This window comes from Eublepharis macularius, chromosome 1 (assembly GCF_028583425.1).
Source record: "Eublepharis macularius isolate TG4126 chromosome 1, MPM_Emac_v1.0, whole genome shotgun sequence".
Taxonomy (NCBI): Eukaryota; Metazoa; Chordata; class Lepidosauria; order Squamata; family Eublepharidae; genus Eublepharis; species Eublepharis macularius.
In genome coordinates, this window is record NC_072790.1 from 125185316 (window position 1) to 125212151 (window position 26836).

The following is a 26836-nucleotide window of genomic DNA, read 5'->3' on the forward strand; positions in this document are numbered from 1 at the left end:
ATTAATGAACCTGTGGATGTTCTAAAACTTATAAAGCTGTTTTAAAGTATTGAATCACAGGTAATAGCAACTACATCTCAGTATATAAAGCATATGCAAGTGGCTGGGTATTTATTAAATTATCCAATTGCACACATTTATTTATGAATGTGTATCTTGATATTTGCCTGTATGTTCTGACATCGGTTATGCAAAAATAATATAATACAATAATACAAAATACCTCTATATTATCCAGCAACATAATTGTCTACCTATTCTCTATCCCAGTTCTTTCACTGATATTTGCTTTTGCAAGTGACCTGTGTTCCAGTGCAAATTGATTTGATCTCCTTTGTTAACCCAAAGAAGTGGGAAGGGACACTTAGGAAAAAAACAACCTATGCTTAATTCTGCATTTACGTACTTGTAGCTGATCTTTGTATTCTGTTCTGTTCTTTATTTCCATGTCAACAGGCTACAATTCATTTCTGTTGCCCCTTCAGACTATTTGCTTTAAGACTACATTGCAATGGGATTTTGAGGTACCTGAAAAGTGACTGGTGGGTAGAAACTGCAACCTTATTCATATCTGTAACAATGGGCAAACAGGAGGAGTCCGTGAAACTGGTTACCTGGATCTGGATGACTTCTTGCAACAAAATGATTGGGATACTGCTAGTTTTTTTCCCTGCTATCCTCCTGGAAATGGACTTTCTTCCCAAGAATGCTGGCAGGAAGATTTTGATCTCGGGTGCGTCTTCTCAAAGATCTGTAGCCAGAATGGAAGGTGATGTCATTATAGGAGCCCTCTTTTCTGTCCATCACCAACCTCCAGCTGAGAAAGTCCCAGAGAGGAAATGTGGTGAGATCAGAGAACAATATGGTATCCAGAGAGTAGAGGCCATGTTTCACACCCTGGATAAAATTAATTCAGACCCAGTTCTGCTGCCCAATATCACTTTAGGCAGTGAAATTCGAGATTCCTGTTGGCACTCCTCAGTGGCCTTGGAGCAGAGCATTGAATTCATAAGGGACTCCTTGATCTCCATCCGAGACGAGAAAGATGCTCTTGGCCGCTGTCTGCCTGACTCTGCATCCCACCACCACATCAGGGCCAAAAAACCCATTGCTGGTGTTATTGGCCCAGGATCTAGTTCTGTGGCCATCCAAGTACAAAATCTCCTCCAGCTCTTTGACATCCCCCAGATTGCTTATTCTGCAACAAGTATTGACCTAAGTGACAAAACTTTGTACAAATACTTCTTAAGAGTGGTCCCATCCGATATTCTGCAAGCCAGAGCCATGCTTGACATTGTCAAACGCTACAACTGGACATATGTGTCTGCTGTACACACAGAAGGTGAGTATGGAAAGCACAATTCATACTAGTAATTGCTTCTGTAGAACATTTAATATGCAAAATGTTTTGTGGAACATTAATTAGGAGATGGGTGATATTATTCCTGTTTTTAAAAACTGAGTGTAAAAAATAGTGATCTGACCAAAGATATTGACAGTCTATGACTGGGTGAGTCTTAAATCTACATCTTCCAAGTTCAAGTCCAAACCCTTCAAATGTATTGCATTTACATGATGCCTATGGTTTGCTTTCAGCCACTCTTTCAGTTACAACCATTTGCACGTATGGAGTACTGAATGAGGCAGATTTATGTAACAGATGTATATTGTCTTCTGCCCCAGGAATTTTAGGTTTCCTTTCAAGACTTAGAGAGGTTATACTGAGATTTTAGTTATGTAAAAAAAATGCTTTGTTGATTCCTCCATCATGGGGTGGGGGGAAGCCATCAATGGTCTTTTATTAGCAATCAACTTTCATCATGAAAAAGAGTGAAACAAATGTTCTTAAGTACTATATATATTTTATTTAAGCACAATAAGGTAGGGATAGTCAGAACACTCCAATAGCTAAACCTTTTTTCCATCCAATGTTCTTGAAATGGAGTTATTAAAATAAAGATCAAAGTTTGCTTTTGAAGAAAATGGATGTGTTCACGCACATGCCCACACACACTCCCACATATCTACATATGCACATATGCACAACTGGGCATATCTAGAGCTATCACTTTTTGATTAACCAACCTTTTGCTCCCCATTGCCATATAGATGGAATAATTCCAAAATCAAGCAATCATTCATTTTTAATTAAATAGGTAGCAGATGTGGAAATCTACAGGCAAAGTTAATAACGGCATAGACAAATTATTCTTGAAGAGAAAGTGCCAGTTCTGTAATGAAGTTTATAGATTTTCGATGAGGCAAATCCTGCAGTCTTGCCTTGGAGGAAAAAAAATCTGTTTCTAATGTCAACCATATTATTGCATGAGTGAAAAACAATGTTGCTTTTAAAAAAAGAAAGAAATCCAAACACTGATCCTGGAAAATCTGTTCTTTGTTGACACAGTAGTGATGCAGAGATGCAAAGATGAGTGCCAAAATATTTCGTATTTCATACAATGCAATGAAGTTCAGTGGGCAATGACCTCTGTTATTTTATGAGTTCAGAGAAGGACTTACTATGAGTTGAAGTGCTGTAAATAATGTTACAGTGACTACCTATGTTTGTCCATCTATTGCATTTATAATCTGCTTTTCCTTCTCCTCAAGGTACTTCTCCATTTTTTATCTCACAACAACCTGTGAGGCTAGGTTGAGAGACAGTGGCTGGGTCACCCTCTGAACTTCACGACTACGAGGGGATTTGAGCCTAGTCTCCCTAGTCCTAATCTGTTACTCTAACCATTATATCACACTGATTCTGTGGCACTTGTAATTCATTTTTATTCTGCCTTGGGTCTTTCCTGAGCTGTAAGGAGAATTGTAGGCAAAAGTTATTAGGCACTGGAAGCATTAACGTAGTTGGATCATGGTAATCAACAAATCAATATTTAATTTGTCTCTATAAGGAAAAATATATTACTGTGTTCCCTGATCAAAATGACAATCACTTTAAACTGCAAATCTTTGAATGGTGTTCTTATGACATTATTCTGAATGTCCTATTAAAGTAAGGTTTTTTATCATAATAATGAGATTTCCTAATTGTTTTGTGCCCAATATAAAATTAGATTAAAAAATTGCCATACAGGAAAGCTTCATAACACAACAAAAGCATCTTATTTGTGTCTTGACTGTCAATTGACCTGTTTTGAGATGGATACTAAAAATGAGGAAGTAAGCTATTTTTTAAAAAAAAAATATTAAAATAGGGAATAACAACTAGTGCAATCCATTTGGAGACCTGGATAAAAAAATACCCAGTTGAGCCTGAATTACGAAACTGTTTCTGAATACTGATATATGTTGTGACAAGTGAAGGTAAAGAAGTAACTTGGGAATTTAATCTCTTATGATTTAGGCAGCTTCTCTTCTGTGAATTAATGTATATGGTTTTAGGTTGAGATTATGTAATTTTCACAATATTACTGCATGACTGTTGAAAATATTTCACATAGCTGTCCTTTTAAGTGAAAAATAATCATTATTTGCAGCAACAACAATTACAGGGAAAAATATTTTGTACCTGATATGATACTTCTGGAATTCTTACATTAATTCCTTGTTACAACATGCTGTCTTATTATTCAGTAACATCCATATTTCACAAATTTAATTGCTTTGCAATGTTGTATTTGTGTACACAAAACTCATACAACTGTGAGATGTGCTCCACAGTTTTATGTGTCTCAGCTTAGAAATAAACATACTGAATTAAATGGGGCTCATTCCTAGGGATGCATAGGATTGCAACCTCAGTGAAATCCATTAAAATAGCCAATGATATACATTTGTAGCACTTGAAACAAATGCCAGGTTGCAATCCTATGCATCCTTGGGAGTAAGCCCCATTTAATTCAGACTGATTCTCACCTCTTGCCCAACCCACGTAAGTACATAGAGTCACAGAATTTGAATAATTTGTTTTCTTTAAAAGATCAATTTTATCTCTGTACAGTTTGTAATCAAGTCCTCTTAGTTATACATTATTCAAGCACTGGTAAAAGACTCATGGGTATTAAAGGCTAAATACATCTCCATCTGGGATAATTCACAATAGAAGTATTTCCTCCTCTTCACCTTTATTGCTGTTTGGACAAGGGACAGGAAAAGCTAGTTAGTTTGCCATTGACAGTAGGTAGGGTACAATGCAGCTATATATGCACTTAGATAAAGCAGGGTTCACCATTCTTTTGTGCTGAATCTCCATAGAAAAAGCTCAATCTGGACTTGAGATAGCTCCAGAGCCAGAGTACATATTAGTTTCTCTGTGCTGAGTTTCACCAATGTCTCATACATAGAAAGGCATTTTATTTCACATAACACTGAAAATGATTCTTGCTTAATTGGTCTATGAAAGGGATTTTATTTTTAAAGTAGTCTGTGTTTCAATTGAAAACCCTCTTTCAGCCAAATAACTTCACACATAATCAAGACACCAAAAGCAGAGATCTTCAAAGAAATATGGCTTTATTGTTTATTAAATAATCCCAGACACATATCACCTCTCTTTAGGCACATATGTGCAAAGACTAGTCACATCAGAGAATCTTAAATCCCCTTAATGCTAATTGTTTACAGAATGAGAGATCAAAAGTTTAATACGAATAATTCTTCAGAATTACATTCCCCAGGATGTATGGCCCCTAACAGGCCTGATTGATGGGACATTAAAATCTCACTATAGTATAAACATGTAAATTTCTGGAGCCATAGTTTTGTTATGGGTATGCAACTTTCCTGGGAGACTGATTTTCCAAGGCTTATATTTGATTATGAAGTGAAAGCAAGAGAAATTGTTGACATTCTCTCCTCAATGTAGAGCTAAAGCAACCTGCAGCATAATTTGCCTACTAAGGCAGACCTTGCCTCCTGTGTAAGTGTTTTAGCTTCAATAGTGCTCATATAGGTGAGGGATCATCAGAAAAATCCCTTTACAGTCTATATTGTTAAAGTTAAAACCTATGTTGACTAGAATTTTTTTTGCCAGTCAAATGCTTCTTCTCTTCTACATTGTTTTCTGTGGTCACCCTGATCAGACCTCACATAAACACTGTGAAAGGAGGCGCAGCATCAAATGTGTATGAATGTATATGAAAATATTCTGATTAATCATTTCCAGAAAGAAAGTGAAGTTCCAAGCCAAGTATATTTCAACTCACTGAGGAGACTGGCAGTTAAAATATTCATGGATTTACTTGCTTTTGTACTACATGACTACAAAGAGATGATACAAAATGACCTCCCCGTTATATCCTAATGATCCTTCCAGCTGAGTAAAAAAATTACCAGATTTTATTTTTAGTGGTCCTTATCAAGCAAAAGATTTTGTTAGCTTGGCTCACAGTCTGATACTAGTTTCAAGTGGGCAGCCATGTTGATCTGTAGTAGAAGAGCAAGATTGGGTCTAGTAGCATTTTGGAGATCAACCAGCTTTCAAGGATATGAGCTTCTGAGTGCTGACTCTTGAAAACTCTTATGCTGGAAATCTGATTGGTTTCTGACTGGACCTGAATATTTCTAGTCTAGTACTAGACTTTCACTTTAAACTCACCTTTGTATTCTACTATGATTTAGCTGATAATCAGGTGCTGCTGCACTGCTAAAGCTCTGGGGGACACTTTCATGGATGCTCCAAATGTACAGTGGTGTCCTGGTTCTTATTCCCAGTGGTTTCTTGCATTGACCTTCTCCCCACATAGGACTGATTATGATGTAACATTTGTCCTCTATGTAGGAGCACACCTTCCTAGCCTATAGATTATTTGAATTTAGGTTAAGGTAAAACATTTATATGGACATAACAGGAAAGATCTAAGTAGCTTTCAAGCAAACAGGGTAGAATTTGCATTCCAGTTCATATGCTTTTTAAAATTAATGTTCCTCCATTGCTGTGGAGGAAAGAAAATAGGTTTGAGCCTATAGAAAAAAATATCATGGAAGGAGTTGGCCGAGTAGATCTTCCTGGGCAACTTCCTGCATGCTCTGAAAATAATTTAATCCATCTGAGTGCACAGCAATCATTTGGATAGCAACAGTGATCCAATATATTAAGTTTGCTAATCTATCATAGCCACATTTTCTGACCTTTTATCCATTGGGTATGGAATGGAAAGTCCCTTTACACTCTTGGGATGTAATGCTTTTGTCCTCATAATTCCACTGAAAATGTCCAGCCTGTGCAGAAACAGATAAATGATGCTATGCTGTTAAGCGAAATCACAGGCATATCACTTGCCCACGTTATCGCGTGGCTTTGTCCTGCAGCTACACATCAGGGAGTGCATTATTCTGAAGGATGCAGGAGACAAGAGGATCTGTCTGGGCAAATGCCTGTCACCAGACATCTTAGCTCCAAGGCACTGCATGTACAGTTGTTTCTATATTTCAAAGGAAACATTCATAGATTGTTCTGATGTATGCACGCTTTCAACTCTTAGATGGGGTTCAGGAAAACAAGCCTGCATTAAGCAAGGCTACACCCTTCTAAGTCGGTTGAAGCCAATGAACCCCAAAAGGTGTAACTCTGCTTAAGACTGCATGGTCACTCGTCTAGCTTACCCTAGAAGACTGTCTGGAACCCATCAGATTTTATGGGGAAGATGGAATCCCACTAAGTGGGACAGCTGAATAAACATTCAAACAGCTGAAGTGTATGACTTAACACTTTCTCTGTGGTAACAATACCACATTATTCATCATCATTTTTTACAATGGCTATTGTGTCTATCCTTTCTTTGAACTATGTAAGGGCATATTGCCTGTCTCCAGCGGTTGGTGGTAAGTCACAAGGAGGAAAATTTCAATGTAGGATCTCTAAAAGTGTTAAGAAATCAGTTTCAAGAAGATGAGATGGGTCTTTCATATTCACGTATTCCTTCTAACTTGATAGTTCCTCTTCCCACTAACTGAATAATCGCATTTCCTAGATCATCATATATTTGATAATAGTTCTTTCTACTCTCCATGATTCTTATTCTAATTGCCGAAAGCAATGTGTACATATGGCATGTAAACCATTTCTAGTGGTCCTGTGTTCAAATATTTGGTTTTAGGTTGACTCTCATGTATGTGGACAAAGGAAACTTGAGTTTCATATTATTCCACAGAACACACTCCATTAGGCTTAAAATATCTGTACCCATAAAACATATATTTGCATGTGGGGACTTAGCACAAAGGAAATAAATCACTCAATATCTGTATGCATATGTCACTGTGTAAGTGACAGATTGTGGAATCATTACAGACAGCAATTTAGCTGTGCAAAATATATGCATATGCAGATTTAGTGGGGGGAAAGTAATATTACTATGTAATTCTTAACTCCTGATTGTTTATACTAGTATTTCTTTCCTTCATCAGTTTTTCTTGCTGGAGCAATACATTTTGCTTCTCCAGGAATCTAAGCCTCAGAACCATTTCCAGCGCAATGCCTGCATCATTTTTAATTAAATGTTGACACTGCGGGATCTTTCTTCATTGCTTTGTGATAGTTCTTCTTGGTCAGGCTACAGAGCTGTGATTCAGAAGGAAATAATAACTATGCATAAATTAATGCGATAGGAAAAATATGGAATGCAGCTAAATCTATGCATGAACTCATTTCCAAGAGAAATATATCCATTTGGCACCATCATATAAGCGTGACATTTCTGAATGCTGAGAAATATGCTTTTTAATGATGTTACCCAGCTTTGTGCAAGGGAACAAAAACTTTTAATCAGGCTAGCACATCTTGTGATCTACTACATTGAACACAGATCAACAGTGATGTATTGTGGCCTACCTGGGAACTGACGCCACCGTGTTACAGACAGGGTATGAAACAGGGTTGCCAGATCTGCATTGGGAAATTTCTGGAGATTTGCAGATGGACCCTGGAGAGGGCAGGGTTTGAGGAGGAACCTCAGCTGGGTATAACACCATAAAGCCCACCCTTCAAAGCAGTTATTTTCTCCAGGAGAATAATCTCTGTATTCCGATATCAGTTGTAATTCTAGGAGTTCTCCAGTTGCCAGTGGCAGTACAAGAACAGCTGTTTTGTTGAGTTCCTAGTAAAATGCCATGCATTTATTTCAGAGGGTTAAAGTTGTGTAGGCTTGCCCTTAATCTTTTCACAAGATAAAAGAGACTATGCTTGCATTTAACTTAGAGAAATAGAACTAGAGTTTATGGAACTGTTCTTGACTCATATCTCAGTTGTAACAATATTTACATAATACAAACATTTGAGCCTTATGATTAACAGAGATATCTTATCCTCAGTTTACAGCCACTGTATGAGAATATGATTGCTCCTTAGTTCCCGTGCACAAAACTAACATCACTTCTGCACATAACTCTGACAGAATGCTTAAGCATCAACAAAACAAGTGGGTGGGGCATGTGTGTGGTAAGGAAGAAGCAGAACCTTCATGGAATCCTGTGTTTGCTTAAGCTCAGTGCTTCCCCAAAAAGCACAGTGTAACATTACACTTTAAAAAAGATGGTGTAAATAAAAACATTTTCAGAAAAGTCAAACAAAAGCTTCATATGATTGCCCCATGATTGCCCTCTTCCCTCTCCATCTCCAACAGTGCCACCAATGGGCTTAGAAGGATGTAACTATGCCTAGGATGGTACTGCAAGTATCAACGTAGGACAGGATTCTGCCTTGGTCTGCAGGCAATTGCAAGCATAACTGTAGATTTATATAAAACCCTTCTAGAGAACTCTAATGTCATTCATCAAGATATGAGGAAGGAGGTTACACGATTCTGATATTGGAATTTGTTGATGGAAGACTAGCGAAAGGGAACTTTATATAAATAGCAATTAGTGAAGGTTCACAATGAAAGCAGACAGGTGCATTGCTAACAATTGTCTTCTAAGAACCATTTCAGATATATTCCTTCAAGACTCCAGGTACAAACAACCATTGGGAATCTCAATTCTACAACTATAGGAGAGATTGCAAGGACAAGGTATCCCACACAGGTAAGTGAAAAGAAGAGGGGAATATACATCAAAATGGCACCCCCAAGCACCCTCCATCCCTCTGAGCAACTCAAAGCATGCACAGCACTTAAACATCTGTGGATGCAAAGTATTTTCTCCTCTCTACTGCAATATGTGGAAATGTTAATTCTGGTTTAAGAACCTTTCCAGGTAGACCCTTAACTCTCATACAGAGGAATTCAGAAAGGTCTTTCATGGCCAAAAATCTCCAAATGCTGGTAAACTTCCACCAAATACCAGTGAAGGCAACAGAGATTATTTGTTAGTGAACAACAGCCAAACACTCCGAGTAAATTCTAATTTACACTAACAGAGCCAGGGAACATTGAATAGAACAAACAATAACTGGAGATAGTGCCATACATGGATGGCTGTTGTCCTCCAGTGTTGGAACAATGGGGAATATTTCTGGAGACAGGATATGACCAATAGAAAACATGTACATGATATCATCCATTATTAATTCATGATATTCCTCATGACTTTCTGGTATCTCTACAGGCAATCTTGCAGCTTTACTGCCCTCACAGTGGCATATGATGTTCCCAACTCATGTTCCTTGCAGGCTGGCCGAAACACCAAAAATCAGCAGCAGCAGCAGCAACAGCAACTGAAACCAGCGGGAAGCCAGCTGTGAAACTGCCACCTCTATCTTCTCTGGGACCCTGTGGCTTTCTGCAATGAATGACAGACAGTAATGTAACAGATACAGCAATACTCAAAAGTGATGGGGAAAGCTGTACTTTTATCCTGTTGTCTGTCATGCAGATGTCAGAGGTCATTCAATGGCAGAAAAACTGGGATTTCTAAGTGTTCCTTGTAAACGTCACCCCACGCCTATACTGCTGAATAAACATCAAGAGTCTTCTAGCTGTCTCTGTTCTTGGGAATAATTACTAGATAAAGAACTCTTACCCTGTTATTCAAGTCAATTGTCTTCATGACAGGACACACACTCTGGCAGTGGAGACAGTAACAACATCCCAACATCCTTGGAGGCTTGCCAATTAGAGCACAAGCAAAGGGAAGGAATAAAGCCCTAAAAGCTGTATGATCTTCTGACTCATCATGATAATGGATAGCTAGAGGTGCAATGATTGAACCACCAGCAGGCATTGGAAATGAACCAATGAATGTGTGTGTGTGGGAAGCATATGATTTAATGAGATGATGGACTGGAGCAAAGTGGAATGGTACCCTGAAGTATGAATAGATCAAACAGTTATTTCAATGAGACCATTTGTTGTTCCGCCACTACATTTGATTAACAGTATCACTGCAGTGCCTCGAAAGGTATATATAGCTATCTCTAGCACTTTCCCCTGAAAGTATAGCTGAATATGAGAGCCAGTTTGGTGTAGTGGCTAAGAGCAGCAGGACTCTAATCTGGAGAACTGGGTTTGATTCCCCACTCTTCCACTTGAAGCAAGCTGGGTGACCTTGGGTCAGTCAGTTTCTAGGAGCTCTCTCAGCCCCATCCACCTCACAGGGTGATTGTCCTGAAGATAATAATAACACACTTTTTAAACCACTCTGAGTGGGCACTAAATTGTCATGAAGGGGGATATATAAATTGAATGTTGTTATTATTATTATAAGAATTCTTTGTTACATTCAGATGGCAGCTGCTTTTCCATTAACCGTTAACCTGCACACTTGTATTTATTTTATTTATTTGTTTAGATGTATACCCTGTGTTTTTTCCACAAAAGGACACAAAGCAACTTATTATCAATACCAAAAACTATAAATAAGCAAGCTAAAGAATGAAATAACTAACTATATCTTGTGCCAGTCTTGGACTGAAAGTATTGAAAGACCTGAGTCATATTGAGGTGATGAGAGAGGAGGTCCTACAACTGATAGACAATTTAAAAACTAACAAATCACCAGGCCCGGATAGCATACATCCAAGAGTTCTGAAAGAACTCAAATGTGAACTTGTGGATCTGACAAAGATATGTAACCTTTCATTAACATCTGCCTCTATTCCTGAGGACTGGAAGGTAGCCCCTATCCTTAAAAAGGGTTCCAGAGGAGATCCGGGAAATTACATGCCAGTCAGTCTAACGTCAATACCGGGTAAGTTGGTGGAAACCGTTATTAAAGAAAGAATTAGTAGGCATATTGATGAACAAAAGCTATTGAGGAAGACTCAGCATGGGTTCTGTAAGGGAAGATCTTGTCTCACGAACCTGTTAGAGTTCTTTGAGGGAGTGAACAAACATGTGGACAAGGGGAACCAATAGATGTTGTCCAGAAAGCTTTTGATAAAGTTCCTCATCAAAGGCTTCTAAGTAAGCTTGATAGTCATGGGGTAAAAGGACAAGATCAAAAACTGGCTAATGAACAGGAAACAGAGAGTGAGCATAAATGGGCAATAGTCACAGTGGAGGATGGTAAACAGTGGGGTACCGCAGAGCTCAGTATTAGGTTTGGAGCTTTTTAACTTGTTCATTAATGATTTGGAGTTGGGAGTAAGCTGTGAAATGGCTAAGTTTTCTGATGACACTAAATTGTTCAGGGTGGTGAGAACCAGGGAGGATTGCGAGGCACTTCAAAGGGATCTGTCGAGGCTGGGCAAGTGGGCATCAACATGGCAAATGAGGTTCAACGTGGCCAAGTGCAAAGTAATGCACATTGTGGCCAAAAATCCCAAATATAAATACACAATGATGGGGTCCAAACTGGCGGAGATGGACCAAGAGAGAGATCTTGGAGTTGTGGTGGATAACTCGCTGAAAATGTCGATACAATGTGCAACAGCAATAAAAAAGGCCAACACTATGCTGGGGATTATTAGGAAGGGAATTGAAAACAAATCAGCTAGTATCATAATGCCCCTGTATAAATCAATGGTATGGCCTCATTTGGAATACTGTGTACAATTCTGGTCACCACACCTCAAAAAAGAAAAGGGCAACTAGAATGATTAAAGGGATGGAATACTTGCCCTATGAAGAAAGGTTAAAGCGCTTGGGGCTCTTTAGCTTGGAGAAACGACGACTGAGGGGTGACATGATAGAGGTTTACAAGATTATGCATGGGATAGAGAAGGTAGAGAGAGAAGTATTTTTCTCCCTTTCTCACAATACAAGAACTCATGGGCACTCAATGAAATTGCGGAGCAGTTGGGTTAGAATGGATAAATGGAAGTACTTCTTCACCCAAAGGGTGATTAACACATGGAATTCACTGCCTCAGGAGGTGGTGGCAGCTTCAAGCATAGACAGCTTCAAGAGGGAATTGGATAACCATATGGAGCAGAGGTCCATCAGTGGCTATTAGCCACAAGGTATAGATGGAACTCTTTGTCTAGGGCAGTGATGCTCTGTATTCTTGGTGTTGGGGGGCAATCAGTGGGAGGGCTTCTAGTGTCCCTTCCCTACTGGAAGACCTCCTGAGGACACCTGGTTTTTGGCCACTGTGTGACACAGAGTGTTGGACTGGATGGGCCATTGGCCTGATCCAACATAGCTTCTCTTATGTTCTTATGTTCTTATGATTCAGTGGCTGACCCATCCAAAGTCCCAGGCTGCAGGCCTTGGGCAGCTCTGGTTATGCTAGAGATTTAGACCTGGAACAGGAGGGGAAAGCAGACACTCAGCAAAGAGACTGAATAGCTGACAAAGATGTGCCTCCCTATCTTCCTATCCAGCAGCCAGAGTTACATTTCTAACTGGTACTCCATGATTGAACCATGGCAAAAAGGGAAGAGGGGGAGGAAGGATGTATGTGTGTGAGCACAAGAAAGGTTCATGCGTGTTTTAACTGGAGTTAAGTATCCCACATGAATGCAACCTTTGCATACTGAGCTTCCTTTGTTCCCCTCGGCTCTACTCGGGGACCCTTGAATTTCTGGATCATATGACTGCCCTCCCTTGGTCAGCAGACTAGAGTTCTGTCCTGAGACCCATGACATAGTTCATTGTTTGTTCCTTTGCAATTAGAGTTGGAGGTTTTGGTCTTACTGCCCTCCCTCTTTTGCATCTAAAAATCATTGTTGCTGATAGACCACCACAAAGGTAAGCTATGCTTTGTCCTCACCAACATTTCCCTGTAGTAGGTTCCTACCCAGATGTCCAGTGTTCCACAGCAATGGTGCTTGCCACTGAACAAACATCTGGTTGCTGCTTTTCCTTGTGCATGTGGCCTTCTTACTTACAAAAACACATGTCCTCATCACACTGGAACAGAACAATATATCATAGAAAGGCTGGGTTTTTGCCTGTGTGAGAACTCTTACCAGACCCATATATTTTTCTTCACACATGTTTCCTGTTCACTCTGCCACAGAGCTATGATTTGAATGGCATAACTTTCTGCACTTTCCTGGACAGGGGATTCGAATTTTTGATCCCTGAGCATATGGCTACCGATGTCAGTTATTGACCTCCCCCCACTGCACTAGGAAATATACTCTTTATTCTTTCTGATCACTCAATTGGTAATTGTGTATGTGATGGAGGGAGGGGTTACTTTATTTATTTGTTTGTTTGTTTGTTTAATTGCCTGCTCTCCCCGCAAGCGGGCTCAGAGTGGATTAACAACATAAATTATTCCATAACTGGTTGCAAGTGACAGAGTTTCTATAAACATGGTCAGAGTAGTTCTCGGTGTTGCTATGCTTGTTTCTTTAACAGGATCGCAGCTGTGTCATGCTACCCTTAGTCCTGATGCAGTGGAAGATATCTTAACACAATGATAGTACTGGGTGTGTTTTGGATATTTTGCAGAAGTGAAAGCCTCACTGTTGGAAAAACAGGTTAGTGTATGGGCCAAGAATAAGTTATATCAGCTGCATTTGATTTACCAAATTTAGCTAATCTAGCTTTGCTGATACATGCTTTTGTAATGTTATGATGGATTACTGTAATGCACTCTATGTTGAGCTGCTCTTCAAGCCAGAATATGCCACAGGTTCAGAATGTGACAGCTCAATTATTGTTAGGGGCTAGCTGATGGGAATATATTGTGCCTGTTTTAAAATGTCTACATTGGTGGGTTGTTCCAGAGTTCAATTCAGGACACTGGTTATAACCTTTAAAGCTTTTCACACGGTAAAACCCAATCATCCCAAGGACTGTCTCTCAAGTTGCCATCTGCTAGTTGTTCCCGCTTTGGGTAGACTGCTTGGCATCAACTAGAGTGTGCTTCAGTGCTTGTTTGTAGTTGCCACCTTATGGAATGGCATCCCTGAGCAGATGGGTGAGGGATGTCATCTCTAGAGGTACTTTGGAGCTGCTACAAGTACCACCATTTGCTTTTAATGGATTGAAATGAGAGAGGGGCATATGCGGGCTTTATTATGTTAAGTATTTTTTTAAAAAATTGCATTGTAACTTGCCCCGAGTTATGGGAAAGCTGGGGTGTAGATTTAAAATGTATATGTGACAAGGAAGACAATGAAGAATGGAGAAGCTACATTATAGGAGAGAGGAAGGCAGAGATTATTCCAGGATAGGAAGTAGGACAGGCACAGGAGTATAAAGGGACAGGGGAGATCTGGCAGTAGAGGAGCTAGTGCAGAAAGTAGAAATGAGAAAGATCTTCATTCAGAAGGGGATTTATTTTCAACTAAGTTGTGCTTAGCTTTGCTGCCCTCTACATATAAATCATTAATCAGTGCTTATATATTCAAATTAGGTCAACTCTGCTTCTGTTGCTCTGGTTTACACTTAATAAAGCAGATCTTGACTTTCATGAAATCAGCAGGATGATTAGCTTTGGTTTAATTTATGTAGCAATGACAGACTGCGCAGTTCATAACTCTGAGAAAGTAAGTCAACTAGTTTACCTCTATCTCTGGGCTCAGCTCTTATATCTACATCTGAAGTGAATTCTTCAGTGTGTAGGCAAGACAACGGTTCTGAAAAAACAATGGTCAGACTTCATACAATTTTTATCATAGTCACACTAAATGGGATTGATCCTCCATATACCAGCACTTTCTAGGAATTTTCTCATGGCCATCACAGCTGCCAGTCAAGGCATGATTCTCCTCAGTTTTCCTGCCCCAAACTTCTGCTGTGGCCACTCCTCCCATGCCATGGGTGCGTGTTTTTTATGGCAACTGCTAGATTTATATTTTTATAACATTACAATGACCTCTCTATTTAGTCTTCTGAATTATCAGCTTTTAATTTTAAAAAATAAATCTCTAGTCTTTTTTGTTGCTGAGATATAAAGGGAAAGCATATCTCCACAATGAAAAGGGCTACAGACATACTCTTTTTCAAAACATGAAAACCGGGAATTCAGAGAACCTAGTAGTTAGACCATTATAATGTAATGTGTCAATTGCTGATTTAAAGAAAAAACTAAAAAGCCCCCTGGTGGTGTGGGTCAAGGGGTAGGAAAATGGCTGCCTCAAGGGACTGTGGCTAGAAAAATTGTGCTGATTTGGAGAGGACCGGGAAAGATCTAGACTTCCCTTTCCATACAGCTCCCCTCAGCTTCACTGTAATCTTTCAAAAAAGATCATAGTGAAGCATGTTTTGGAAATAATCCAAAAAAGCCAGGAAGTGATGCAAGCTGCACATAATACTACAAAGCTGTATGGAAGCAGGCGAAACAAACAACCCCCCCCACACACACACACTTCATAATGGTTCCCTATGTGGGCCAAATAGCCACTGTAGAAACAACCAGCATTCACCAAGACATGGCTTTCTAAAAGGTGACTGCTTAAATTGGTAATTGCATGAGGTCATTACAGTTAAAAATCCACGACAGTAACGACTGATGCTGCATGATAGGGCTATGTGAAGTGACCTAGACATGTGTGTTTACAAGGCAGCTGGTGTTCACAATACAGAAGCCGTTATCACAGATGGCATTAATTAAAGCCACTGCTGGGAGTCTTTGCAGAATGGCCCAAGATGGCCTGAACATGGAGAACAGAATTCTTGACTGCCTCATCTCTGCAGGTGATATCTCTAAAGCAGGACTAGTGTGTCTGGCATGAGGAAATCTGAACAGTCATCACCAGCCACAGTCTTTCATAACACTTTTCATACAAATTCAGCTTCAGTCAAATGCTCCTACACACTTTTCAGACGGGGGAGTTTAACTTCAACCATACAGTACTTCACTTCTATCCAGTTCCATTAAGTCATATTTATGGGAAAAAACCTACTGCTTTTTTCTACTTTGTGCTCCCAACTTCAAGAAAAATAGCTGCTATCCAAGCTTACCATACATAAAAAACAAAGGATTGTGGCAGTTGCTGGTTTTGAAAAGGACATTTTACCTATATATTTCTGGTCAGGAATACAGAAGCAATTATACTCAGCTCCAGAATAATTAGCACTGTCTTTCAAGTATCCCAGGAGAATATGTTGAAAAAACCAGCAGCTTAAAAAACATCAAATTACTGCTGCTCAAGTATGAATTAATAGAAGCATATCCTTTAGTACTAGGCCAAACTCATGGTTTGTTTAAAGAACACATATCCCTAATCTTTAATTATATTCTGGGGTTGTGAGCATTCATATACAAAAATGGGTAATCAAACACTCATCCAAAACTGAACTCACACAGCTACAGAAGCAGAGGTTCCCCCTTATATCTTGCTATGGATTTCAAAATCCAGTCACAGTTGTTCCTGGTATGGAAAGGGGCATAGCTCAGTGATAAAGCCTGTTCCTTTTATACAGAAGGTCCTGGGTTCATCTCCTGGCATCTTCTTTTTTAAATTTAATAATTTATTAAATTGCAACAATACATATAACTAGTATACAGAGCAAACAACACACCCAGTTCACAACTTAGAAACAAATGAAGAGAATATACATAGTTATAATTAGTGGTGTGCACCAAGAAAGCCTCTGTTTCAGTTTGGGTTCCATTTTATTACAGGTTTGTTCTGGGTCAGCTGGTTCTCACTCAGAACTCATCCATTTGGTTTTTTCATTTTCATGAGTTTTGGCTCGTTGCACAGGTGTTCAAGAGGGGGTGGGGAAACGAGGCTCTCCTAGTCTGAACTATTGATCCCCTGAGCTTTTCCTCAAGCACAGTCACACACACACACACACACACATACACACAACAAAGGACCCATAGAAGGCAAGTGTCAGTGAGGTGGAGCAGTGGCAATGGGTCATTCCCAAGTAGGAGAGTGCTTGAACATTAAAAACAATCCTGCTTCATGTTCATTTTTTTCTTTTTCTATAGTGCCAATAAGTTATTACCTTTGCATTCTGCTATTGCCTGTTCATTTTATGTTTTCTTATTCTTTGTAGTTTTGTTCCCAACTTCCCTCAATGAGGGAAGAATTCAAATCCTTCCTTTTGATATTCAGCATTCCGCTGCAAAACGGAGCATTCTCACTGCCAATCTTCTCCATCACCCAAATGCAGGCAGGCAGGCAGAATAATTTGCTGAATCCTACCCACCCACCTGAACAAATATGTTTTCTCCATGAGTTTTCCTTTTGCTGTGCGGAGCAGGCAGGATTGTTTTGAAATGGGGTTTGCCATTTGAATCAGAAAAATAGAGAGCCTTGAAAGACTATGGAAGCAATCCTAAACAGGTCTACTCAGTTGTAAGTCCCATGTTATTCAATAGTGCTTACTCTCAGGAAAGTGACTTTTGAATTGCATCCTATGATTGAAGTCTTGCTTCCAAAACTTTCCAAAGCTGATAGGAGGGGAGGAGTATCTTTTTTAAGGTCCTGATTGGCAGGAGGGCAGAGAATGCCATTTACTGGGTAGCTATGCCATGAGGGGTGGGGAGATGCACTCACACCGCATGCATTGGAGTCATTCACCCTTCCTGCCAGCAGAGCTGGTCTCTCTCCCCTTGGGATCTGATTAATGCTGTTCAGGAAAGCAAGCTGCTGCCCTATGAGGTGATCCCAGTGCCTGCAGGCTGCTGCAAAGTATGAACCATAATGAAACACACAAACCTTTGGAGGGAGGGACACATTACAATTTATTTTTCCGGATTTGATTCAGCATTCCAGAAGCTGCTTTAACAAGCTGAAATAGCGAGTTCTGTGTGTATTTTTAGCTCATTTTTTTCATTATACATACCCCTAGTTATAATTATTCCTTTCTTATTCATTCATGGATATAAAATAAATGGAATGAAATAAATATTTCTAATAGCTTAAGATTTTTTTTAAAAATGCAGCCAATTGTTGCCATTTTTGTCATCTAAAACATTCTTAGAATTTGGAATTACTGTTAGTTTAACTATTTTAAAAAATATTTATTTAATTATGTTGCAAAGCTTAATACATAAAACATGAAATTTAAATAACAGCACCATTTCAATGAACTATGTACAAAGGTTGGGCATCATTTTTATAACTCAAATACAGTCTTATTTCAAAATAAAGTAGTTCCCAATTTGCCATGATGAAAATATAACTTTCTTTTATCTTAATGCTTATTATCAAAAACAGGTAAGTAGTGTAAAGTTATCTTTAGAAGGAATCCTTTTTATAATTGAGTCTTCTTTTAACAAATATTCTAAAACGGGAAACCATTGTTCTGCAAAATTTGATTTATAATTTGGTAATTCTGATTGTTTTATTTGGTCCATGAGTTTTTCCATAATAAAATAATCCCATACATGAATTAACCAATTTGAGATTGTTGGAGACCTTATATCTTTCCAAAGCGAGGCAATTGTAGATCAGCCGCAGCATGTAAATTTACTATCAGGATTTTGCGTATGTTTGACTGTTAGTTTAAGTAGTCATAACAATTCCCACATCTTCAAGAACAATTCTAATTTGCTAGGTAACATTAGTTGTTTCCAGTAAAATGAAAATTCCATTCTTGCACATATCAGAGCATATAGCAATAGTTCTCTAAAATGCTCAAAGGGGAGATCTCTGGCGGAGATCCTTTCCAGAACATGTGGTGTACAGTGCAATCCTAAACAGAGTTCTATCTTTCTAAGACTGTTGTCTTCAATGGATATCTCTGTCTAGGATTGCAGTTTAATTGGACCAGTGGTATGACTCTGCATAAAGTGTCTTTGTATGTTTATATCCATATAAAGGATACAAAAGAAAAACTAAACAGCTAAAAAAAAATTGAGGGCCAGCACTGAACACTATAGTGCATGTTATGTGCTGTCAAGTTACTTCCATCAGGCTTTTAACCAGCTGTTCTTTCCACTAATTTTCATCCCACTGTCTAAATCGAATCTGATTTCATTAACATATGTTCTCCATATAGCTTGAATAGAAATAGAGATAATATACATCCTTGTCTGGCACCTTTGCCAGTTGGAAACCATTATTTCCCCCCATAGTCTATCCTAAAAGCAGCCTCTTTTTCAGAGTACAGGATTTGCATCAACACAATCAGTTGTTGTGGCACACACTTTAACACCATCTATAGCTTTTCATGATCCACACAATCAAAAGCTTTGCTGTAATCTATAAAACACAGGTTGATTTTTTTCTGAAATTATCTGGTGTGCTCCATTAGCCATCACAAATTTGCAATATAATCTCTAGTGCATCTTCCATTTCTGAATGTAGCACAAACATCTGGCATTTCTCATATTCCGTATATAGTAAAAGTCTTCATTGTAGAATTGTGACCATCACTTTGCTTGCATGGGAAATTAATGTGATGGTCCGGTAGTTGCTGCAGTCTTTGGCAACATCTTTTTTTGGGATTGGATATTAGATTTGTGGGATAATGTTTGTTTTCCATATTTGTTGACATATTCTTCTTAACATTTTGATGGACTCATTTTCTGTAGCTTGAAATAGCTCTACTGGTATACCAGCCACTCCTCACGATTTCTTTCTCCCGATTTCTTTGAGTGCATTCACTTTCTAAGATTGCAGGTTCTTCGTTGAAAGATTCTTTTTTGAAGGAATTTGTTATCGTTCCATCTCTTCCGTATAGTTCTTCAATGTATTGTTTCCATCTCTCCTTTATTTTTTCCTGATCTGATACTGTATTTCCATGTTGATGTTTCAACATTCTTAGCTGTGATTTGAATTTCCCTTTGATTTCCTGAATCTTGCACAACAGATCTCTTGTTCTTTTTTTGTTGTTCTCTGCACTGGTTATTATAATAGTTCTCTTTGTCTCTGCATGCAAGTTGCTGACAAGTTGTATTTAGAATTCTGATTCTATTACAGGCTGCTTCCACACACGTTGGATAATCCACTTTCAATACTCTTCAGTGAACATTTGGAACTGCTTTTCCATGTGTGGAACAAAAAATCCACTTCCAAAGGATTGCTAAAGTCATTGAAAGTGCATCATTCAATATGTGTGGAAATAGCCTCTGTCAGCTTTTACTTTAGCTTCTTATCTGTCTTCAGCAATTTTAGAAGGGTCATCAGTCATCTATCTATGCGTCTCCTTTCTTTTGGCTACAGAAATAGTCTTTGCACATTCTTTTCACATAATGTCTGGTTTCAGCCCATAGTTCTTCTGGTTCACAATCAATTAAACCTCATAATGAAAATTTGTTCTTTACATGATTTTAAATTCTCCAGGAAAGTTATCTACGTTATGTTCTGGCACTATGATTCTTTTAGTATTTCTCTTCAGCTTATTCTAATTTTTGATATTAACAATTCATGGTCTGTACCACAATCAGCTCCTAGTGTTGTTTTAGCAGAGATAATAGTGCTTCTTCTTCTGCTTCCAATTATATAATCTATTTGGTTCCTATATTGGTCATTCAATGATTTCTATGTAAACAATCATCATCTGTTCAGTTGCCTGAAGCATGTATTTGCAATGAACAAATTGTTGGCTTCACAAAATTCTGAGTTGCAATCCACTTCATTTTGTGAGCCTTGTCCAAATTTCCCCAAAATATTTGATTCTGCTTTGCTCCCTATATTTGCAGTTCAGTCACCTACGATTATGAGCACTTCTTGTTTAGATGTATGATCAATTTCTTCCCTGGACACTTGCATAAATACTTTTCATTTCTTCCTCTTCAGCATTTATAGTCAGGGTGTAAACTTGAATGATGGTTATGTTGCTAGGCTTACCATGAAGGCTGACTGATATCATTCGATCAGACATGGCATTATAGCTCTTGATTGCTTGTGCTACATCTCACCTCATTATTAGAGCAATACTATTTCTTCTGAGTTTGTAATTTCTGGAGTAGAACACTTCATAATTTCCTGACTGAAAATGTTCTAATCTACTTTAGTTTGCTCATACCCAGGATTACAGTGTTTAAACATTCAATTTCTTGTTTTATGATTTCAAGCATACCTTGATTCATACTTCTCTCATTTCATATTCTTATTATGCATGTCACACAGCTTTGGACTTGCCTTTTGCATCTGTTCACATCAGCAACTGGACATTCCTTTGGCTTTAATCCAGTCCAGTCATTAAGAACAGTGCTATTGATACCTGTTCTCAGCTCTTCCACAGTAGCCAATTAAGTACCTTCTGAATGGGGAGTCCCAGCTTCGAGCGCTATATGTTCTCTTGGGTTGTCTTGTCATAGGGTTTTCAAGGTAAGAGACTATGAGAAGTGGTTTACCATTTCCTTCTGTGCAGCACGAAACAGGATGAGTGTCACTGCTGTTTTCTGTAAAAATCCCTTGCTGGTGTCACCCTCCACTACTGCTGCCGCTCACTAGCTATCATTCAAGGATTCCTCTGCCCCCATCACCATTGGATCTGTCAGTTCTCTTCTGCTGATGTGACTGTTGATTCCTGAAGGGAGTAGCTGCATATTAGTCTGGGGTCTCAGTTTTGACCATTCCACCTTGAAAGACTCTTTCAGGAGTAGACTGAAGTGAGTCTGCACTCCTGATGGTATTGCTCTCAGTTTCACTGACACACTCAAAGCACTATAGAGTTAATATTTAATCTGGCCCTTGTCAAGGCTATCAGGAAGAATGTACTTTTCCTTAATATATTATATTAGCAGTGAGAATTCAGTTATAAAAATACATACTTGTTGTTACTAACAGCAAACATAAATACAAGCCATTATGGTTTTCATACGTGATTGCAATCACTAGCACAAATGAAAGTGCTTAAGCAGTCTAGTAAAAAACAACCTTCTGATTTAAGAAACTACTTATGAACTAATCCCTGAATTCTGTAGTATTTTCCAGTGATCAGAGTTGCACTACCTGCTGAAAACAAAAGCTGTTAAAGTTGAAGAAATTTTATAACTTACACCAATTACGGCAGTGGTATTCAGCCCATGGTCAGGATCCTCAGGTGGATTGCTGAACCCCACCTGGTGGGTCGCAAGCCCCTATAGAGTCACCATATTTCTGATGTTTTTTGGAAGGACCTGGAAAGCAGGAGTGCCATGCCTCCTCCCTCTCTTTGCATATAAGCTTTGAGAAGCAAGACAGCAAAGAACACTCAGCAGCAAAAAGGATTCCTCCATGGTTCTGAGTCTGACCCTTGGCTTATTCCTCAGCCTGGTACTCCTTGTGGTACTTGGGTTGGGTATCCTGTCCCTGGCTTACTTGTTCTCTTGTGCATGTTCCTGGACTTGACATCTCTTCCTGTCATATGACTTTTCCTCAGATACTTGAAGCTCAGTGGGTCTCATGCAGGGTGGATCTCAAAATGTTTATGATAATTGAACTAGAGAATTACACTTTTGGATGATCAACTTTTTACATAGCAGCAATGGTCAGGAATGGATTCTGACAGGAATGACTGAACTATACAACAAGGCACCTGGGCATGCATCCCAATGTCTTGATCATCCATAAGGAAAACACATTCACAAACATCACATGGTTCATCATTACTTGATTCTTGATAGTATTCATGGAATAAATCATTTTCAGTTGCAACTGGGACCTCCATCCATCCACCTACCCAAATATGTACATAAAAATTTCTAAAAAATGTGAGGCTCAACTCTGCTCTGGTTCTGCCTTAGCAGGCTCAGCTGTGGCATCATTGACTGGGCGGATCCCGGCTGGGTGACCAGGTTGCAGGAAAAGAGAATGGGATGGGCTAACATTGTCCAAGCATCCCTCACTGCTCTCTTGGCTATGCTCTGCTCTCACTCTGTGCTCTTCTCAAAACTCCTTCCTTTCCACTCCGCTTGTGGGTGGACTTCTCTTTTATCCCTTCACCATTCCAAGTCTTCATCTCCTAGTCCCGCCTCCAACAACCTAGCCACTGCCCTGGCTACCTTAGGTAGCCACACCTGTGGTCTCTCTGCTGCCAGCCTCTCCTGGCTATTTCCAACCCCCTCTAGCCTGCCTGCTGGTTTGCTGTGCTGCTGCACTTCCCCTGTTTGCCTTTGTGCTGAGATGTGGCCTGGAACCACCTTTGCTACCATTGATCTACTGCTAGCAGTGGTGCTGGCCAGCTGTCCCTATGGATGGGCTGTTGAGCTTCACATGGGCCAAGGCAAGGGGCTGCCCTGGAGCCTTGGCTGGGAAACTGTAGCTAGGACCCAGGGGTCGCTGCTTATCCTGCCTCCTGTTGCTGTGGCCTTACCTGAGCTTCCTGTACTTGTGGCTTCCTCTCAATGTTCCTGTCCCTTGTTAGTGTCTCCCTTGCCTGTCCCATCATTGCTGGGTGAGTGCTAAGGGTGGCAAAGCAGGACAGAGAAGGCAGTAAGCCTTGTTCTTTGAGCATGCAGCCCTGGCAGGGTTCCAAAGTCCAGCCTGGGCACTGGACACAAAACATACCCTTAATATATTATTCCTAATATATGTTGGTCGTAATTTTATTCTGAGCACAAAGTACACCTAATTAATTATACTAAGTATCAACAAAATCAGCAAATCAGCAAATCAGCAAAATCAACAAAATCCACCAGTTTCAGGTGGATTGCTGAACCCCACCTGGTGGGTCGCAAGCCCCTATAGAGTCACCATATTTCTGATGTTTTTTGGAAGGACCTGGAAAGCAGGAGTGCCATGCCTCCTCCCTCTCTTTGCATATAAGCTTTGAGAAGCAAGACAGCAAAGAACACTCAGCAGCAAAAAGGATTCCTCCATGGTTCTGAGTCTGACCCTTGGCTTATTCCTCAGCCTGGTACTCCTTGTGGTACTTGGGTTGGGTATCCTGTCCCTGGCTTACTTGTTCTCTTGTGCATGTTCCTGGACTTGACATCTCTTCCTGTCATATGACTTTTCCTCAGATACTTGAAGCTCAGTGGGTCTCATGCAGGGTGGATCTCAAAATGTTTATGATAATTGAACTAGAGAATTACACTTTTGGATGATCAACTTTTTACATAGCAGCAATGGTCAGGAATGGATTCTGACAGGAATGACTGAACTATACAACAAGGCACCTGGGCATGCATCCCAATGTCTTGATCATCCATAAGGAAAACACATTCACAAACATCACATGGTTCATCATTACTTGATTCTTGATAGTATTCATGGAATAAATCATTTTCAGTTGCAACTGGGACCTCCATCCATCCACCTACCCAAATATGTACATAAAAATTTCTAAAAAATGTGAGGCTCAACTCTGCTCTGGTTCTGCCTTAGCAGGCTCAGCTGTGGCATCATTGACTGGGCGGATCCCGGCTGGGTGACCAGGTTGCAGGAAAAGAGAATGGGATGGGCTAACATTGTCCAAGCATCCCTCACTGCTCTCTTGGCTATGCTCTGCTCTCACTCTGTGCTCTTCTCAAAACTCCTTCCTTTCCACTCCGCTTGTGGGTGGACTTCTCTTTTATCCCTTCACCATTCCAAGTCTTCATCTCCTAGTCCCGCCTCCAACAACCTAGCCACTGCCCTGGCTACCTTAGGTAGCCACACCTGTGGTCTCTCTGCTGCCAGCCTCTCCTGGCTATTTCCAACCCCCTCTAGCCTGCCTGCTGGTTTGCTGTGCTGCTGCACTTCCCCTGTTTGCCTTTGTGCTGAGATGTGGCCTGGAACCACCTTTGCTACCATTGATCTACTGCTAGCAGTGGTGCTGGCCAGCTGTCCCTATGGATGGGCTGTTGAGCTTCACATGGGCCAAGGCAAGGGGCTGCCCTGGAGCCTTGGCTGGGAAACTGTAGCTAGGACCCAGGGGTCGCTGCTTATCCTGCCTCCTGTTGCTGTGGCCTTACCTGAGCTTCCTGTACTTGTGGCTTCCTCTCAATGTTCCTGTCCCTTGTTAGTGTCTCCCTTGCCTGTCCCATCATTGCTGGGTGAGTGCTAAGGGTGGCAAAGCAGGACAGAGAAGGCAGTAAGCCTTGTTCTTTGAGCATGCAGCCCTGGCAGGGTTCCAAAGTCCAGCCTGGGCACTGGACACAAAACATACCCTTAATATATTATTCCTAATATATGTTGGTCGTAATTTTATTCTGAGCACAAAGTACACCTAATTAATTATACTAAGTATCAACAAAATCAGCATTTGCAACATTTTGTGAAATGTGGAATGCCTTTTAGTTAAGTGTAAAGTCCTTTGTCTTACAGTTTTTCCTCATCTGTGACATGCCCCTGTCTGAATGACTTCTCTTGGTTAAAAAAAACACACACACACACACAGAATGACATTCCCTTACTTTATCTGCAAGGCATTCTATATGCCACTCAGCATTGCAATGTAGTTTGTGACAAATTTACAAATGGAATTGTGTCATTTGTGTTGTTCCATGTGTGTTTTAAATACACAGGGAAGAATACCCACAACACAATTCACTTTACTTAATTCTGCTGCTGCTTCCTATACATGCCAATGCCATTGAAGTGATGAGCATAAGAATGATCAAATTTGACTCAAAATACACGTACACTGTGTGAAGAAACTGACCAGTTTGCCTAAAAGATGTAGGCCTGCCTTGACCATAGTCTGTGAGAATTGTGGTGGGCAAATCATGTTGAGAAGATTTGCCAAAAACCTGGTTGCAATACAGGTGCTGCTAAATGAGGCCTCTTCAAGGTTGGGGAGACAAGGGCCATTTCCACACACGTTGAATAATGCACTTTCAATGCACTTTCGCAATCCTTTAGAAGTGGATTTTTTGTTCCACACATGGAAAATCAGTTTCAAATGTTCACTAAAGAGTATTGAAAGTGGATTATCCAATGTGTGTGGAAGCAGCCAAGACCAAAACATACCAGCTAATTAAGCTTATCTAGCCCAGCTGCAGTTCCCAGGAGCTGAGTGGGACGTGATCATCGTAGGGCTATGTGAGCTGAGGTTGCTAAAGAACATTAACTAACGTGTCATTGTGGAGCACTGATTGGTCATTACGAGTGTACCTAGTTGTTAGGTCATAAAATGGAGAAGTCAGTTACAGATTTTGCCCTTAGCTCTTGCTACATGCTTTTAGCCACGCCTTGATCTGCAGGTTCCCTTTGAGGCTACTTTTGGATTGCCATAGTGTTGTTGCCTTGGATGCTGAAACTTGTTGCTAGGCTTGCCAGCCCCCCTGGCCAAGATGGGGAATCCCCTGTCTCCACTTGCCACCTCCCCAGCCCAGCTCACCTGGCCAATGCGGAGAAAGGCACTTGGGGGAGAGGGAAAGCTTTCACATGCGTTCCTGCACTTCCCTGTTGCACTGGAAAATGATGTCATTTTCTAGCATGACAGAGGAGCTGTGGGTTGTGCTGAAGCTCAATTCATTAAAATCACCTCCAAACAGTCAATTTTTAATCAATTGGGCTTTAGTACGACCTGTAGCTCCCTCATTGTGCCAGAAAATGATGACATTTAACAGCATGATAGGGTTGCTTCTGGTCATGCCAAGGCCTAATTCATTAAAAATTACCCTTTCAGAGGTGATTTTTAATGAATTATATTTCAGTGTGACCCGCAGCTCCACTGAAATGATGTCATTTTCTGACACAATGGGGGGAGCATGGGAGCACATGCATACTTTGAACATGCATGGGAGATAAGTATCCCAATTTTTGCCACCCACAGGCCCCTGTCTC

General features: G+C 40.0%; 1 protein-coding gene across 3 annotated transcripts in view; it reads left to right on the plus strand.

Moving 5' to 3' along the window:
* The first annotated feature begins 573 nt into the window (after window positions 1–573).
* The window catches only part of GRM1 (glutamate metabotropic receptor 1), a 308061-nt gene continuing 281798 nt past the window's right edge, over window positions 574–26836 (plus strand). For 2 of the 3 annotated variants that reach the window (XM_054977658.1, XM_054977668.1), the window contains exon 1: window positions 643–1342. In XM_054977658.1, the coding sequence (XP_054833633.1) occupies window positions 643–1342 (700 nt within the window). Of the gene's footprint in view, window positions 1343–26836 lie in introns of all 3 variants that reach the window. The other variant, XM_054977650.1, reaches the window with a different exon arrangement.